This window comes from Vipera berus (genome assembly GCF_964194415.1).
Source record: "Vipera berus genome assembly, chromosome: Z".
NCBI classification, from domain to species: domain Eukaryota; kingdom Metazoa; phylum Chordata; class Lepidosauria; order Squamata; family Viperidae; genus Vipera; species Vipera berus.
This window is the reverse complement of record NC_138205.1, coordinates 29,426,822-29,446,118: the sequence shown is the minus strand read 5'-3', so window position 1 is coordinate 29,446,118 and position 19,297 is coordinate 29,426,822. Positions and strand designations below refer to the sequence as shown.

General features: G+C 39.8%; 1 protein-coding gene across 7 annotated transcripts; it reads left to right on the top strand.

Annotated features, from left to right (window-relative positions):
• Positions 1–4,626: 4,626 nt before the first annotated feature.
• NR1H2 (nuclear receptor subfamily 1 group H member 2) lies at positions 4,627–18,192 on the top strand. 7 transcript variants are annotated; one of them, XM_081346382.1, is made up of 10 exons: positions 4,642–4,704; positions 5,953–5,990; positions 6,084–7,288; positions 7,474–7,593; positions 8,697–8,966; positions 9,765–10,006; positions 10,867–11,046; positions 12,231–12,330; positions 14,079–14,287; positions 16,876–18,192. In XM_081346382.1, exons 3-10 carry the CDS (start codon positions 7,249–7,251, stop codon positions 17,020–17,022), a joined length of 1,308 nt encoding a protein of 435 aa, XP_081202508.1. In that variant the 5' UTR covers positions 4,642–4,704; positions 5,953–5,990; positions 6,084–7,248; the 3' UTR covers positions 17,023–18,192. The 7 variants fall into 7 exon arrangements, with proteins under 7 accessions (XP_081202510.1, XP_081202513.1, XP_081202507.1 ...); XM_081346384.1 differs by lacking the exon at positions 5,953–5,990 and having other exon boundaries at positions 4,627–4,704; positions 7,019–7,288; XM_081346387.1 differs by lacking the exon at positions 5,953–5,990 and having other exon boundaries at positions 4,637–4,704; positions 7,480–7,593.
• Positions 18,193–19,297: the final 1,105 nt, after the last annotated feature.

The window sequence follows — 19,297 nt, the reverse complement described above, 5'->3', positions numbered from 1 at the left end:
AACCCCAACCAACTTGATAGCAATCACATAACACACTGACAGATGTCCTCCTCTCAGCTTCAATACATGACATCAATAACTGAATCCTATTGTGATCTGATTGGCTCATTGCCAAAACAAGATGACACCTGATTGGCTGTCTAAACACTCATGCTCATTGGCTACAATCAGATGAAGGAAGGCTACCTGATATCAACCTAAGCAAGTTGTGCTTCCTTTTTTTGGTTATTTGGCTATAACTTTTCACAGAATACATATAAATGAACAAACATTTTCGCATTACATTCTTGATTAAATTATCTTTCAATCGATATATAATTTTATGGTACCACTCCAAAATAAAGTTGTGTTATTAGCCATCAAACCTCAAATATACACTTTTCCCAAAAGGTTTCCACAATTTTGGCCACTACTGTACACACATCTTCAATCTGCCATGGCTGAGAAACACTGTTCTGCTACATCATGGAAGATATAATCTTACAGCTCTCTCACCCATCAGCCTGTTTTCAAAAGACGGGAAGAAGAAATATTTCTCCTGTATAGAATACTGATTTTTTAAAAAGATGAATTATACTTTTCTGAATGATGTTAGTCAATTAGCCACATAGGATTGAGCAACATACGATTCTCCCCGTAAGAACCACACTTTAGATTCCACTTCCACAAAGTGCCACAAGCTCATGCTTGCTAGTGCAGGGTTAGTCATAGAAAAAAACTTCTTCTGATCCTGGAACTATTTTATGCAATTATTTATTTCATAGATTTTTATGACTGCCAATCTAAAATATATGACCCTGAATGGCTAGCAACATTAAAAAGTGATAGTGATAATATATACAAGAATATAAAATGCATAGCAGCTGAGAAAATTGTAAAAGCAATAATTATCATTCAGTATAAACAGGAAAGGGCTTCTCTGCACACCAATGGCTGCACAAAGCCAGGTCTTCAGGGCTTTGCAGGTCTTTAGGTTTGTATTTGTCCAATGCCCTTTGATACCTTTTAAAGTTGTAGCCATTAACACATTCCATTTTATGTTTATCTAGATATAGCCTGAGATGAAATGCCAAATAAGCTTTCAGTGTTGTAAATAATATATATATTTAATTTTTGTAAGGTCCCTGGCCTTTAACTTAAATTTGAGATACCATTAAAAGTCGAATCAGGCAACTCAAATGGAGGAAACAATGCTTTAATTGATGCAATAAAACAGCTGGGTGGCAAACAATCTGGAACGCTGGCAGAGTTACATCCAGAAGTGCCACACCTTAGAAAGTTGCTTTATAAACTTTGTTAGCCAATGAAAATCAGACAACAGAGCCATTACATCATAAGGAAGACATCAGTCATTTTTGTACACTCCCTTATTCCCTCCTTCAGTACATCCATGTACATGTTTCTCACACTTGCATGAAATTTGTCCCTGATGAAAATGCTAATTACAGAAGCAATATAGCAATAGTTAGGCTAAACAATTTCTTTTTGTTCCAGTTACAGAACCCTTCATTTTCAATAATGATAGCTTCATATTCAAGGTGACTGAGAAAGTGATGGATATTATCTGAACAGTGTGATACCACAGCAACTTTGACTGAGATGATATAAGATGTAACTTGAGGTTTAGAGAAAAGGATGGGCAAGTGGAAGGGAATATTGGTAATTACATGCAATTTAAACTTTATCTACGATATAGAAGTAAAGTCTATTAACCAGGTCTATAGAAATACATATCTTGGAAGGAATCAGTAAGGGAATTAACCTGTTGACCTTGTATTCTTGGATTACCAGAATGTTTTTGACAAAATATCTCGCCGATGACAGTACAGTTAGTTGTCACTGAGCAAAATGGGAACAGACCAAATTTGGCTAAACAGGTAGACATACATTTTTGTAGTTGGCTAGTGATGCAAAGTTGAATCCTACTATGAGTATTGTATCCAGTTCTGTGAACCTCAATTCAGGAAGTATTCAGTAAAATTAAAATCAATTCCAGAGAAAAGAAAATGATCAAAAACAAAAAATATGGACGAGTGCTGGAGACAGTTTCCTGGCATTCTAACATAGGAAACAAATGAAAACTATAGTTGTTATATCTTCGGTTCTTTAGGCATTAAGTGAGATGAAGTGTTGAAACAGCAAACAAGTTTATTAACTCAGAACAGAAGCAGCGTAATGGTTGCTGCACAGCTATTTATACAGTTAGCCTCTAGGCGGCGACCAATAGGTTTAAAGTAACAGTTTCCCACCCAAAACCTAATTATCAGCCTGGAGACAGCAAGTCTGGCTTTCAGTAAAAGCATAACACAGGAATCTAGGTCAGACATTAAGCAAGAGATCAGACATTAAGCAAGTGATTTAAAACAGTTATGGCCAATACATTACAATAGTCAAGGCCCTAAAATAGATCTAGAACAGGTAACATGTATAAAATAATTCCCAGACTTGTCTCCACTCCCATTTAAGATGCAGATTTATTTTCAGGCAGACCTTGACTTCCTCAAAATATTAAGGGCAGCCCTAAAGATAGTCCAATGTTTAATAATATTTTATAGCTTTTAGTGGCTATAGTACAGTTTTGGGATATATGGTAATAAGAAAGCAATTTTAGCAGTAAAGGGAACAACTCTAAAGCAACAGAGGAGACTATGAATAAATCTTTCCTTGACCTTCTTGCTTTGGGCAATCCTAATCAGAAGTTACTCATTTTAGAATGAGGAAAAGAAAGACAATTGATTTTTGAGAGCCGTAGTGTACACTATTTTACATTAATTCTCCCATTCTAAACACTTCCCTCCAATAAAATGCACAAAGAAAAGCTACATTTCATCTAACATCAATGAAAACCCCAAAGGTACTTTTCAAAAGAATAAGAGAGTTGGAAGGGAGATCTTCTAACCCACCCCTGATCAAGCAGGAAACTCAAAAAAAAATGGTTGTCCAATCTATTCTTAAAAATCTCCAGTGCTGGAATACCCTCAGGTTTTGGAGGAAAATCATTCCACTGAGAAACTTTTTGGATGACAAGCGAAATGTTTTCAAGGAAAAACAAGGTTCAGTTGCCTTTTGAAAAGCTTAAGTGTAAGTCATGGTTGTCCTTGAAAGATTGAGAATCTTTATAGACATCAGGGAAAATCTTGTCCCACTTAAGTCTACTGGGTTGTATATTACATTTTAAACTGCACATACTCAACTTAAAACTACAATTGAGCCCAAAATTTATGTTGTTAAGTGAGACATTTGTTGAATTTTGCCCCATTTTACAAACTTTCTTGCCACAGTTGTTAGCGAATCACTGCAGTTGATAAGTTAGTAATCCAGTTGTTTCCCCATTAACTCTACTTGTCAGGTCACAAAAAGATGATCATGTGACCCTGGGACACAGCAATGGTCACAAATATGAATCAGTTGCCAAACATCTGAATTTTGATCACATGATCATGGGGATACTGCAAAGGCTGTAACTGTGAAAAAATTACATTTTTCGGTGCTGTTGTAACTTTAACGGTCACTAAACTGTTGTATGTCAAGGGCTACCTGTATACATTAGCAATTGCTGCATAAGTTCCTTTTACTTCTGTTATACATTACATTAGTCCCAACAATTAAAAATGAATATTTAATAAAACACCCATATTACAAAGTTTATGCCCAGCTGGACAAGTGAAATTTTATCTCTTGAACATATTCTTTTAAACTGTGAATTTTATTCTGATTTGAGATAAAGGAAGCATCTGCCCTTTGTTAAAATGTTTCCTGATGAATATCAGATGATGTGTAAATTATCTGCCAGCAGTTTGACACCATAAAAGTCGCAACATCTGTGTTATAGCACTTATAAATGTGCACAAGATTGGCACTCCAGGACAGATCAGACTCTCTCTCTCTCTCTCTCTCTCTCTCTCTCTCTATATATATATATATATATATATGTATATGTATATGTATATATATATATGTGTATATATATATATATATATATATATATATATATATATATATATATATATATATATATATATATATATATATATATATATATATATAAAATATATAAAATTATGTTGATGTCTATGATTGCTGCTGATGTAATTTTGATCTAAGCCCAAATAACTGTAATTGCATAACTGTATAATATAATCCATGTGAATAAAAATCCAAAAATTTAATCTGACTTGGTTTTAGAATCTTTAGCTTCTATAGAGAGTTCAAGGTTTGCTTCTTAGGAAGACAGAAGTTTAATTAATGCATTATTCTTGTGTGAAGAAGAAAAGCAATCTCGAGACCGCAAAAAAAAAAAATCCATGGCTGAAGAGCGAATCATCATTAAGGCTGCTTCAAGAAACGCGTGTGTAATCCACGCACTTGCCACTCAGCAAAGTGGATATAAATGAGGCTGCCAAATCAGCACCTTGTGATATGGTTAAATGGAGTCCGAATCGCACAAATCCTTTTTTTTCTGGAAGCACAAAGAGCTTCCCTGGTTCCCGAGTCCACCCACTCTCCTCAGTGTTGCGCAACCAGTGCGATGGAAAAAGAAGACCAGAGGAAGAAAACAACGCGCCCTCCAGAGAAGGGGTGGTTTCCCACGTTGAAAAGGAAGTGACGCCTGCTCTCAGGGTTCCCGGAAGCGCCTTGCTTCTCTATGCGAAAAAAGTGTTTTCACTGGTTTAGGCAAGTGGTGGGACTCCGTGAGAGCGGAAGGTAAAGAGGGGTCTCGAAGTATGGTACGTGGGAGAGGGAAGCCGCGCGGTATCCACCGAGCGAGGATGGGAATTATAGTGGCTGGGCTCCAAGTTCTCCACGTCGCAGGTTTTCGGCCAAATCTGGGAAGTAAAGCTGCACTCCCCCGCATACCCCAGTTAAGCGGACGAGTAGAGATCTCAGCCGCTTGCATCCCGTTAACTCCGTCATCCCGTGTTGGTTTTCTCGGCGGTAAATCCTGAGAGGCCAGGGAAGGTTTTCTGAGCTAGACTGGAGCGGTGTTGAAAGGATTGGGGCTTTTGAGCAGGGAGGATCCCCAGATTATTCCTCCGACTCGTTGAGGGGGCGGGGAGCAGGGAACTTTCCCAATAGGGAAAGTGAAATCCTGGCCCTGCTTTAGGAGAGGATCAGGATCTAGTGAAGAGGTGTAAAAATCAAGTGCTTTAAACCGTTTGCTAAAGCAACTAACAAATGGGAGGAGACGTCAGTTTCCAATAAGTGGCAGATCGTTAGTTTGGAGGAATGCCAGGTCTCCCCAGAAGGTTGCTTTGCGAATTTATTGGAGAGGGGGAAAAAACCTTACGAAATAGACTAAATTAGAAATCCGGAGATCTCAGATTTTAATTTCACCTCTCTTTTACACAAACATCAGACTTCATATAGAGACTATTGTATGTTAAAATAATGCTGGGCATCATAGCTATGAATATCTCTGCTTAAATTGCCTTTGGATTTAAAGAAGGAATCCCTGATGAGTTAAGTTTTTAAAAGAGCATTTATAATAGGAATTGTAAATAAGTTTTTAAAGGTTTATTTGGTTGATGCATGATTACATTAGTGTTTGTTAGAAAGCTAGGGTAACAAAAGAATATAATAAATACATTAATTAGATGTACAAAGATTTTTACAATATTTCTGAGTGAACTTGTTTCCTCAAATTTCTTTGTCATAGCTACCTAGAATTTTGAATATCTAAGCTACCCCTGGAATCTTTTTCTGGCTTTTTGCAGGGAGGACTTTGGAGTGAGAGGATTGTTGTTATTTTTAGCTGTTCAAAAATGTTGTTTAACTTATTTTAGACTTCATTGAAACGTTTTTTATGGGTTTCACATCTCAGGAAAGAGCAGAAAAAAATCAGTAATATAATTGAGAAGATCTGAGGTTGCAAAAAAAAACTGTTTTGGACTCTGTATGTGGCTTTGAACCACAGATTACTCACTCTTTATTTTAACACTCCTGAACATATAGGAAGAAACCCGTACCAACATTCTGAAAACTAAGTATTAGTGAGTTGAATTGCCTTATACCCTTCACATAATCTTATATTATGGTGTACAATGAAGGAATTTGCTGATATCTTCTTTCTATTTCTGTTTCAGGCTATATTTTACCTTCAGACAGTAATTTGGTCACCTATACCTCCTTCCTAATAACTGCTGCTGTGCCCCCTCTGTAAACCCTGTTATGTGGTTGTATATTTACTGAATATCTTTCCATATTGGGGGGGGGCAGGAAAGGTGAGACAGAGTTAAAGGACAACTTGCATAAAGTTCTCATGGCATGTTTGGTGTAGAGCAAATAACTATATGAGGGTCAGTAACAGTTTTGGAAAAGAAGGTCAGGGGAGGAAAAGAAGCAGCCTTTTCCAGTGGATAAATGATGAAAGGGGGGGGGGGTTGACATAGGAAGGTGCAAAAATAAAAGATGCGAGGAGCTGTTAAGATAGGATGAAGATAGGGACCTTCTTCGCTTTTGTATCTTCATGGGGGGAAAAATCTATTAATAGTTATATCTTGTGAACTTTATCCATCTTAATAAGAAGTGTAGCCAGAGTTATATGTAAGTGAAAGCTTTATTTCTCTTTCCTTTTTCTCTTCCCTTTTTCTGTTGATATTCACCAGCCCTCTCCCCCATCTCTATATCATATCTAATCCAGTGGGAAAGGCAAACATTCCATGTTTGTGATTTGCTTACTTGCTGAGGTCTTTGAAATTTAGTTGAAAGTACAGTTGCCTCATCATTGGTATAGACTATAGAAGAAGACTTGTGCTATAACAGGGCAAAGGCAAACTAGTAACATATTTCTAAAATGGCCTTATCACAAGCAGAGTATGAAGAAATAACTCATTTCTGCTATTGCCCCCAGCAACTAGAATCCAATGATGTGCTTCTCCAAATATGGATATTCCATGGAGGTCATGGATAAGAGCTGTTGATCTGTCCTCAGTAAATCTGGCTTATCTTCTTTTAATTCTGTTTCAGAAAGTAGCTACTTTCAATCCATGTGACAATAGTTTCCCTATGTTATTTGCAGAATTGGTTATTTGAGGGTGCACTTGGGTGCATACGGACACTTTTTTCTATCAGGCAGGGGAACACAACTTTTGAGGTAAAGTACTTCTCCCAGGACAAGACGGAGAATGGTAGGCCTTTTGTCCTTCCCAAGGAAATGAAAGAGGACTTAAGAAGCTGAGCTCCAAGGGACTGTTTTGTTGTCTGATTCCAAAGCTAGCTATATAATGCTGCCGTGGCTCATGCCCTGAGATGGCCAAAACAGGCACCGATGAACCTCAGTTATCACAAGGTAAGCTTAATAAAATCCACCAGATGGCCCACTGCTGAACAAGTAGGATAAGCTTTTCAGAGTTTAATCAACTTCTTCTTCCTCTTCTTCTTCCTCTTCTTCTTCTCCTCCTCCTCCTCTTCCTTCCTCTTCTTCCTACCTCCTACTTCTTCCACCTCCTTCTTGTACCTCCTTCTTCTTCAAAGAAACAGAGCCAACTTCACAGGTCAAAAAAGAATGGTCAGTGGCAAAGACAGAGTCCCAGAACACAGTGAAAATTGAAGTAATTTGCACAGATGATGGCGAAAGTTCTACGCACAGCACTGGTGAGCAGAAGAAGTATATTAGAAAGGGGAATATTATTAAGGAAATTACAGGTAGTCCCAAGTTACTAGTGTAGTGAGCATGCCCATCACAGTTTTAACTTATGATAGTCATAAATCAGGATACCCACAAGACAACTTTTTTTGCAGCAACCCTTAAGTGACTGCCATTAAGCAAAGCAATGCTTTACTATGGGCCTGGTTTTGCTGAAAACTGGAATTAAATGAGAATTTTTACAAAAGCATAAAATGTTGTTGCATGACTGCAAGATGCTGTAAAAAGCTGTAAATGTTGCTGAGCATCTGAAGTACAGTCATGGGGTTGTGGAGAGAAGGTCCGTCATAACTTCAAACAATTCCCAAGTGACCAATCATAAATCAAGGACTACCTGAACAGGTGTTGTAAGGATTTGGAGCAAAAGTCCATGGGTTATTATGTTTTAAATGTTTGCATGTTGCTTTTCAGTATGGGAATTTGAAGAAAAGGACTAGTTTGTATAAAGAATAAGCCAGACTCCTGTAAATTATTGTAGGGATAAAGTACTTATTCAGCCTGTCCCAACTGATTATTCTTCTATCCAGTAGAATTGACTAGCCAATTATATTGGTATGGGTGACCAAAAGGACAAATTTTTTTCAAGTTGAGGCATCACTCTCAAAAATAATTGGTTTCGTCAAAAATGAAAATTGATTAATACTTAATTAAATTGGTTAATTAGTTCAGTTATTATAGTTTGCCCATTATTGCCTTATTAAAAATTATAGTTCATATGAGATTGCACTCAAGACTTTCGGGAACTGAAAGAAGCAGATAATAACCACATATTTTTACAGGAATATGGAAGCCACAGACCACTAAAAACCATCAAAGCACTTTCAACATAATAAAAAGCCTAGGAGAACTGAACAAGTGTTTTTGAAGATTGTCTAGTTTGGTACCAAGCAATTGAATAAATGGAAGGAGATCCAGGATCACAGCTCCGGTTTACATGAGGAGTCTGATTTTGTAGCTAGCTACCACTTGAAAAAGGAGAGGAAGAGTGGTTAAATCTTCTTGTCTAATTAGATATCAAACCAAACATGGTTTTCTCTCTCTTCCTCTGCAGCTGAGGAGCCAGCCCGCAAACGCAAAAAGGGACCTGCCCCCAAGATGTTGGGGGATGAAGTCTGCAGCGTGTGCGGGGACAAGGCCTCAGGTTTTCACTATAATGTCCTAAGTTGTGAGGGCTGTAAGGGCTTCTTCCGGCGCAGCCTCATCAAAGGAGCTCAGTACACCTGCAAAGGCAGCGGGCAGTGTCACATGGACATGTACATGCGCCGGAAGTGCCAGGAATGCCGGTTGAAAAAATGCCGACAAGCAGGCATGCGGGAAGAATGTGAGTCGTGGAATATTAGCCACTACAACCTGTTGAGATGCAGAGCAAAGCCACTGCTTCCACCATCATGATTTCCAAGAGTGACACTGGGCTCCTGTGGTCCTAGTGGCAATTCTTAAAAAAAATAAATGATGGGTGGCTTCAGCTTAGAAGGGATTGAACTGTCAGGGGAAAAAACAGAAGTAGCAGACTAGCACGGATCATCCTAATGGAATAAAAATGTTGGAGGGATGGCTAGAAGGAGATATTTTGCATATGCAAAATTTTCTCCCAGAATTCTAAATGCTTCATTGACCTTTTAAAGATTGAATGCTTTAGGACAATATTTCTCAACCTGAAGAATTTTAATATGTGTGGACTTCATCTCCCAGAATTCCCCAACTAACCTGGCTAGGAAACTCTGGGAATTAAAATCTATGCATGTTAAATTTGCTCAAGTTGAGAAACATTGCTGCAGAAATGAATCTGTGGCCTGCCAGATGGTGCTGAAGAGTAAGTCTAACAGTCAAGAGTGAAAAACACTGCCCACGTTTGATAGACTGAACCATCCTTATTTTTGTCAGCAAGAAACTGTCAGATTACAAACATAAAAGCTGAAAGTGCAAAGTTTTGAGTCAATAAGATGGATTTGGATTGTAGTCTGAGGGTAAACAGTAATCAGGCAGAAAATAAATCTTTCTGGGCCGTGCATCCCATAGTTGAGAAAGATGGTTCTTCAGAATGTTAAGTGCATCTGAAATTCTCTGTTGAACTTTTGAGATCTTCTCATTTCATGCCAGACTCCCTCTCCGTCTTCAGGTGTCCTTTCAGAAGAGCAAATCCGCAAGAAGAAGATCTCTAAACACGAGGGTGATGGGGTTCCAGCTGAGGAGAGAGATGGAGATGAAGAACTTCGAGGGCCTCCATTGCTCTGTGATCCTGCTTTATCCCAGCCTGAGCCAGTTCCTCTTACCCCACAGCAGGAAGGCATGATCCAGCAGTTGGTGGCGGCCCAACAGCAGTGCAACAAGAGGAGCTTTAGCGATCAGCCCAAAGTCACGGTAAGTGTGTGTGTGTGAGAGAGAGACCTAAATTGGTTTAAAATCCTGGTGTTCTGTACCAGCCTACTACCGGCCCTGCAGAAAAGGCAGGGACAACCCCTTTTACAAGAAGGCAAGAGGCTGGAACTAAGCCTGCCAAATTTATTAACATAAAAACATAAACAGAGCAAACAGAGCAAAGAGAGCAAACACGAACCATGAAACAGGAGCTATTCAAACGGTTGCCTTCAGCAAACCAGCCCTCCCATACATTCCCCTTTTAAACAGTTCAGGGCGTGGCTTCTCTCTGCCTCCTTCCGAGGTGCCCCATTGCCTTCCTCTGTTTACTCCTGATTGACTGCCTCCTGCGTCGGGCGTCCTTGAACAGGGCCAGCTGTGGGTCATCTTCATCCACGCTGTCAGGCTCACACAGTTGGGTCTGCGTCGTGACCAGATGGGAGGGGCCTGGCTGAGGGCTCTGCGGAGCCCCAAGGCCATCATCAGCAAGGTCTCCAACACCCCCCTCCTCCTCCTCTGAATTGTCCGACCCAACTGCCGAACCCACAGGCTGACCCTGAATCACAACACCTGGCCAGTTCCAAGGCTAGGGACTACGGCAAAGACAAGTAATGATCTTAATGGCTTTCTAGAGCAGCTTTCTTGTCCTAATGGTTGCACTGTGACTTCCATGATTATAAGAAGAGATCGGACAACTATTTGTCTGAAATGGTATAGGGTTTTCCTGAGCAAGGGGTTGGACTAGAAGACCTCCAAGGTCCTTTCCAACTCTGTTATTCTGGATAAGCTATAAAGTGCTCTGGACCAACCTCATTCCCTTTTTATTTCCTCCCTTATCTCTTATTTTTCCCATCACTTCCCAGCCCTGGCCAATGAGCAGTGACCCCAACAGCCGGGAAGCCCGCCAGCAGCGCTTTGCCCATTTTACAGAATTAGCCATCATCTCAGTGCAAGAGATTGTGGACTTTGCCAAGCAAGTACCCGGCTTCCTGCAGCTCTCGCGGGAAGACCAAATCGCACTGCTGAAGGCTTCTACCATTGAGGTGAGCCAAGGGATGTTTCTTTTTCTGTGTAGCCAAAGATACTACACACTGTAGTGAAATCTGGAATAGCACAAAGAAGATGGATCAGTAATAGTTCCAGTAAAAGAGGACCAGATGACAAACAATGAAAAAGATTTTCCACCAAAGGGATTTTTGCAATCTGTTGCCATTGATACAGAGCAGCGTTTTCAACCTTGGTAGCTTGAAGATGTGTGGACTTCAACTCCCAGAATGCTGGCTGGAAAATCCTGGGAGTTGAAGTCCACACATCTTCAAGATGGCAACACTGAGTAACATTGATAGACACAGTATTAGATCAGCTGGGCAAATGAGTTCCTTTACTACAGTATAAACAGTCCTATTATTACAATATATGCTGCACCAAAACAAATTACACAGACATTAGCTCCAGAACCTAAAGCAAAACAGCAATAATTTCTCTATTCAGAGTTTTTAAAATAGAATTTTAAAACATGAGGCTCTGAAGTTCTGTAGTCTAGGTGACATAGACTGTTGTCTGTGAAAATTAGGCTGTGTTTTAAGCCTTCCATCCTTCCGAGGTAGGTAAAATGAGGACCCAGATTGTTGGGGGCAATAAGCTGACTTTGTAATAATGCCGCTTGGGGGGGGGGGAAAGCCCAAATAAGCAGGCATATACATAGAATGAAGGCTATTGCTAAGCACATTGGTTTGTGCTTAAATTGTAAGCCGCCCTGAGTCTTCGGAGAAGGGCGGGATATAAATGGGATTAAAATAAAATAAAAATAAAATAGTGTTGTTTCAACCACAAAGGATACATATACATAGAATGAAGGCTATTGCTAAGCACATTGGTTTGTGCTTAAATTGTAAGCCACCCTGAGTCTTCGGAGAAGAGCAGGATATAAATGGGATTAAAAAAAAATGTTCACCAAGAACATAGAGTGGGTATTTATTTTTTATACTTGCTGTTACACTATTTTTAGTATTGCAATATGTACTGTATTGTGTGTTGCTTCTGCTTTTTTGAGCCTCAGAATGGAAAAGTATATATTTTTTTAAAAGCAGAGAAAAGGAAAGAGAGCTTAGCTTTCCAGAGAATTAATAAGTGTATGGCATATAAAGTTATCTACTTAAACATACCATGAATGTTAGGTAGTTTCTTAAGAACAACAATAGCTGTTCTTTGACGCTTGTCTTCTTAGATCATGTTACTGGAGACAGCCCGGCGCTATAATGATGAGACTCAGTGCATTACATTTCTTAAAGATTTTACATACAGCAAGGATGACTTTCACCGTGCAGGTGAGTGAAAAGTGAATCATGATGGGGTGGTACGGGGAAGAAATCTGCAGACGGGGGGGGGGGGAAATCAAAAGTGTGTATGGAATGGTGGAGGTTACTCCCAAAAATTTCCTGGCCAACCCAAGAAGAATCAGTTGGCTGGGAGTGATGGACATGTGATGTAAACACATACGAGGAGAACCAGAGTTGAGAAGGTTCCCTTGACAGTATAAATACACATGCTTCATACATAAACCTCACATTTGGTAAAACTTCACAAAGAGAAGCTTTAGTTTCATGTATTAAATTGTTCACAATGGTTATCTCGGCTTAGAGACTCCATTTCCATATACACAAAGAGAGCAAAATCTTAGCAGTTACTTTTCTGGCATTTCGATTCTTGAAAAACGTAGCACATTATGACTCCCATTATATAGAAAATGGAGAATTGAGAATCCAGCATTTGTGAATGCTGGTTCCCATGCCATTCCAGAGAAGCTTCCTGCTGGCACAAATCTATATATTTTGGAATAGTAAGCAGAATTACTATTTTCTCTAGAAATATATAATTTGCATTTTTCCAAAATGTGTTTTGTTTAAAGTTCCTACCCAGGTGGAGGAAGATTTTATTTTTCAAAAGATATGTTTGGGAATACTAATATATTTCCAAAGGGATAAATCTTGGAGGACCAGTGATATAGTTTTGGGTGATTTATCCCTATTTTCTCTTTCACATCTCAAGTGAAAAGGGTGTCATAAAGATTACTAGGCTTTCGTGTTTAATGAGAATTTGCATCATGCTTTTGCAGAGGTGAACCTATGAGGTGAATCTTAAATGATCTGAAAACAGCTTGGATTGTCTTTTGTATCTTCTGCACGTCTGGCCTTGATTCTGGGATCTTTATTGTGCAGTGGTTCACGCTCTCTAGTTTCTATCTTCCTTCATCTGCTAAGGAACAGTTGTTTACATGTCACATAATACAGAGATTTTTTCTGCATTGGAAGAAAGCTTGGAGGAACTTGTATTGGAGGAACTTAAAAGTGTTTGTTTTTCACAGATTTTCTTTCTGCCTATAGCCAAAGTTACTTTCCAGTCTGCATTTGCTACCTTGGTTGTACTGTATGTTGATTTCCAAGCCTAGTTGAAAATGTTGATAGTTTAAATTCCTCCAGTCTAGATTATTTATTACTACCAATCAGCATCCTGAATTCAGTTGAAGAATTGTACCTCAGTGCTGGTCAAGATGGGCTAGTTAAGGAGAAAACATTTTTTGTAGCTGTGGCTGATCCCTGAATTTCTTTAGGAAATCTGTATCAACCTATTTCTCTTGCTTCTGCCTGGTGTTTGTTTGTTGTTGTTGTTTGATAGGCATTTTGCCTACCAGATTTTCAGATTATTTTGTGCCATTAACTATGTTCAGGGTATACCACTGTCTAATGAATGTACAGTGTTATTTTCTGTTTTTTTTTAAAATAGTTACTCTTATACTGAATTAGCTCATCATTTTATGGATGCATCTATAGGGTGGTTTACCATTGCCAACTTCTGGGGAGTCTTTTCAACCTTCAGGTCTATCTACAGCCCGCTGAGATTTTTCAATCCTAAGTATTAATTTCTCTTATGCATTTATGCTTTCAAGCACTCATAAGCTTGAACCCCTGCAATGTACCGGTAGTCAAATTGAGGTAGCATGGAAAGTTAGATGATGTCTATTTTTCCTAATGTTTTGTTGCTCTCCCTCACCAATCCCCCTCACCCCAAAAACCAGGTCTTCAAGTTGAATTCATCAATCCTATATTTGAGTTTTCCCGGGCCATGCGAGAGTTGCAGCTGGATGATGCCGAATATGCCCTCCTCATTGCGATCAACATCTTCTCTGCTGACAGGCCCAATGTGCAGGACCATGGACTGGTAGAGGCATTGCAGCAGCCCTACATTGAGGCCCTCAGTTCTTACATCCACCTCAATCGCCCACAGGTACCTGGGTTGGGGAGAAGAGCAGCAGTGAATGCTGAGGGACAAAATCATAAAGCAGCAAAGGGGATAGATTATCATCATTGGATGGATGGAGGAAAAGTGATAAAAAGTATACATTCCTCCTGGTCTAAGGCCCAAGGCAAAACTCATGATTTTATTAGACTGGAAAGACCATAGCTGCCTTAAGCAAACATTATTCTGGGTTTCCCTAGTAAATCTTAGGACAGGATTGGGAAATTAGTAGCCTATTCCATCTTCTGGACTCTTATCTCCTCATCTCCACTGACTGTTTTTATGCTGAGCATGGAGGATAGGAGTTTAACTCAGTGTCTAGAGGGTTGTATGACATAGGCATTTTCCTTTTCACCTCAATTTGACAGAGCAAGTGACAATTCTTTGTTTGCAAGGGAGAGAGGGCTAGTTTTCTGTTCTGGCAGGAACTGCAGAATGGAACAGTCCTTGAAGTGAAGACACAAAACCATAAGGATACATTTTCTGAATCCCAAGGAAGTTTGCTTCAAATTAGCCTTTAACATTAAGAGTGCAAGTAACCACCACAGTTCTAAGCGTATTTCTTCAAAATTGGCTGGGACCGCATAGCATACTAGATTAGACCCACTACTACATTAAAGCATAACAACAACACAAAATGTATTGAACATGCTGGGTTTAGAGGTGGAAGCAAGTCTTTTTCAGCCTTGAAGTTCTTTTTTTTTTGCCAAGATTTTGTCAATATTGCAATGCAAACAATCAGTGGCAAAGTGTCAGAATTTTTGGTATGGTTTTCTTCCATGCCAGTTTAAAATAAAATAAAAAAATGTGCTAAATCTCTGATAGATTTATTTTAGATCTGAAACTAAAAACTTGTTCAACCCTTATTCTGATCAAATGGAAAAATGGCTTTGTTCCTGCTTTATCCAGGGATGTCATCACCCTGCAACAAAAATAGCAACCTTCAGAAATATTGCCCCTAGCGTTACTAAGAGCTTCCAATGGCTGGACTGGGAATGTTAGGGTGTGGAGACAAGTCTTGTTCCTGAAACATTTTTGAATTGTGCAATTCTGTCCTGCTTTCACTAGATACTGAGTGTTAAGAGCCTGAGTAAGCCCATTTCTCCGTTCCCCTTCCCAATTCTTCCGGTTCCTTTTTTCCTTTAAGTTATATCTTAGTAAATCATGTTTCTTTCACAGGCCATGGTCAAACACATGAACTATTTTCATGTAGAAACGCTTTCAACTTACAAGTACAGGTACTCCTTGACTTACAACCAAAATCGAGCTCAGAATTTCCATTGCTAAGCAGTATAGTTCTTAAGTGAATTTTATCCCAATTTCACCACTTTTCCTGGCACAGTTGTTAAATGAATCACTGCAGTTGTTAAGTTTTTATTATCACGACTGTTAAGCAAATCTTTCCCATTGACTTTGCTTGTCAGAAGGTCGCAAAAGGTGATTGTGTGACCCAAGGACACTGCAGCCATCTTATGTCAGTGGCCAAGCACCCCAATTTTTTTGATCACGTGACCATGGGGATGCTGCAGTAGTTTTAAGTGTGGAAAATGGTCATGAGTCACTTTTTTTCAATGCTGTTGTAACTTTGGCCACTAAATGAATGGTTGTAAGTCATTCCTCATTTAATGTGTATTTATTTATTTCTTAGACTTGTTGGTTGCCTATCTCGCCTAGAGTTCATTCGCTCAGCAACCTTTCAAAGTTACTGTGGCCCTGAACCATGGCACTGAATGAAGGGATTTAAAATCGAAGGGATTTAAAATAGTTCCTAGAAGTTCTACTGTTGTACTGCCCCTGCAGTCATGTAAACAAAATTTGGGTGCCTGGCAACCAAGTTGCATTTAGGACAGCTGCAGGGGTCCTGAAGTCATAGGATTTCCATTTTGCGATCTTCCCCGCCGGTTTCCCACAAGTAAGATCAACGGGGAACCAAGCAGGGAGGTTCACAGTGGCTTGGGTGAGTCTTCCCCCTGCGTTTCTTCTCTCTCACCCACTGCATTCTCCTCCACTTGCATGCGCTCTGTCCTCGTCTTCCTCCCTTTTGCTCACAGGCACTGCACCCTCCTTCCTCCCTTCACTCGCACACACCATGCCCTTCTTCCCCTTATCTTTCTTCTGTTTACGCCGCTCCGCAGGACTTCCCAACTCATGCCCAACCACACTGGATCTCCTCTCCCTCTGTGGCCCCCCCAAACTCCTCACCTTGGACTGCCGCTGCTTCCTGCTTAATGTCCTGTGTGTCTTCAGGTTATAACAGCAACTGGGACTGTCTGGATTGCCATCATTGAGCAGTGTGGTCACGTAAATTTTTGCTTTACAACCACATCACTTAGTGACAGCAGTCCTAGTACCAACTGCCATCACAATTCAAGGACTACCTGTGTATAAAAATGAAAAGTAGTTTATATGATTATTCCCTGTGTATTTAACCCAGTTTTCCTCTCAAACACTGACATTTAAAGGCAGGTTTTTTAAGAGCTCTGGACCACATAGCCCTGGAATCTCAAATGACACAATTTGATCAAAGGCATCACACCTTTCACAAGACCTCTTTTTGCCTCCCTTTCCTTCCACAGGACCACCTGATGTTCCCCCGCATGCTGATGAAGCTGGTGAGCCTGAGGACTTTGAGCAGTGTGCACTCAGAGCAGGTCTTTGCTTTGCGCCTTCAAGATAAGAAGCTTCCGCCACTTCTGTCTGAGATCTGGGACGTACATGAATAGACATTTTGAATGGACTGGGTAAGAGGTTGACCTCTCCCAGCAGCACCAGCAGACACGCTTCCCCATAGCGAGTCTTTGGATTCAGCATAAGCCTTACAATGGCTGGACTGGGATCCTGCCAAAAGAATTGAGTCAAGTGAGCTTCTAAGCACTTTCGTTTTCTCCTCCTTCCCGTATAGTCGTCATCTTTCTTCCATTGCTTCAGATTTGGTGGAGGGGGGGGGGAAGGTCAGTCACCACCTTTCTGAGTGGGAAGAGGGGAGAAGTTGTAAAAAAAACTTTCTTCCAAAGACCGTACTCCCTCCTGTTTGTGAACAGCAAATAGCTGTGCCCTGCATCATTTAACTTTTAACAACTGCAGTGATTCCTTTAACAAACTGTGGCAAGACAACCTAGGATTGTTTCTTTCTCCTTAAGGAGGGAAGAGTTTTACAGTGAAAAAAGAAAGGGTTGCCATATATAATACCTGGTGTATGGGGCAAATACCCAGAAGAAATAAACTGGTCATGAAAATGAAGCATCTGGCTGGTCTCCTGATACCCCTGTGTGAGAAGTGTTCCCTTGTAAGTTAAATGTTATAATGCTGGCGGGCTGATGAAAAAGAAGAAGCCAGGATTCTGTCAGAAGAGAAAGCAAGCAGAGTTCTTAAGAATACTTGATTGAGGTCACTCATCACTCATAAAGGGGGTGTGTGTGCATGCGTGCGTGCGAGTAGGCACCCACAAGTGCCCCACCATGGCTGATTCCATATCACACGCTGTGTGCTAAAGCAAGAGTGAATCACTGAAACATTCTAGTGACAGCAAAATTAGGATTTTAACTATGTGAGTAATTTGGTTTTTTTAATAAATTTAAGATAATATGTACTCATGAAACACGCCTTAACCCTCCAGTTTGTCCTCCATACCCTTTGCAACCCTATGTAACGCCAAAACAATCAAAGGTTTCCAATCTTATTGACTCTCGTACAGCAGCTATTCAAAGTTATGAAAATGCCAAAAAAAAAACCTTTTGTGACCAATCCCCACATTTAATGACGGTTGCAGTCATAGGATTGCTATTCATGTGCTTTGCAACCATTGGGCATTTTTGCTTGTGACAAGCAGTTCGTATTGTACAGTATGGAAGGTGGAAATAAAATTGTAAGTGACGTTCACATGACTTTTCCCTTAGTGATTATATCACTTAATGACTAAAGGTCATTATGCTCGTGATCATGTGAGTTCCCACCTAGCAATCATGTTACCAATCCCAATTGTAGTTGCTTAGCGAGGACTAAAGGAAAAAATGCGGTCCCTAGTTAAAACACAATTGTCTATCCTTGTTATTAGCAGTGTTTTATTACATCAAAGGGTTGAATTCACCAAACATACCTTTGCCAAAACAAGTCATTCCATATTGTATATTTAATGCCACATACAAAGTGAATTTTTGGTTTTTGTGAACCAAGGGAAACTGGGAGCTAGCATTCTTGAATATCTGTGTGTATTTTATGTTGTGGCCCAAATGTGCCCTCAGTATGGATTAGTTTAACAACATTTCTTGGACATTATGGGCTACATAAATTCTAATAAATATTTAGTGAGTGTCTTTGGGTCAGATATGATCTCTTAGCCAGGTTTACAGCCAGGTTCATTGTGATGATACCATAAAAGAAGGGAAAATCCTACATAGTTCTCTGGTTCTCTGAAGGAAGGGCAGAGTACATAAAGGAGATTCTGAATTAGTTTCCCCAAAAAGGTTTTAATGTTACAAAATTGGTTGTTTATTGAAATGTCTTTAGAGCTAGGCACCAGACTGGTATCCATTATATGAATCTATGTTAGTGTGCTTTGGGTCCTGTCAAACAATGCCATTTATTCAGACCCAGTCATGATTCTTGTGCTCTGGAATAGTATCTGCACCCCACCCCCAAAATCTTGGTGGCTGTCAGCTTGATATTATTCCTGAAGTCTTTGAAACTAGACTGTTCTCCTAGGTCTTGTGGAGGTTAGTTGGGAGCCTTACCCATAGGTTTTGTCCAGACGTGTGTAGTCTCTTCTGCTTTACATTGTTTTATATTTTTTAAAAGTATGTATTGTAGTCAGGTAATCTTTAAATCTAAGCAAATAAATAATTTCCAGATCCTCAGTTGGAGTCTAAGACCTATGGAGGACACCAGGTTAAGTAAGAGTGGTCCAGAACATTATATTTGCCCAATGCTGCCTTTAAATCTGCTGGCCTGGAACTTCCCATTTGCAATCAGGGAAACTCCAGCCTTGTCAGGAAAATGGGG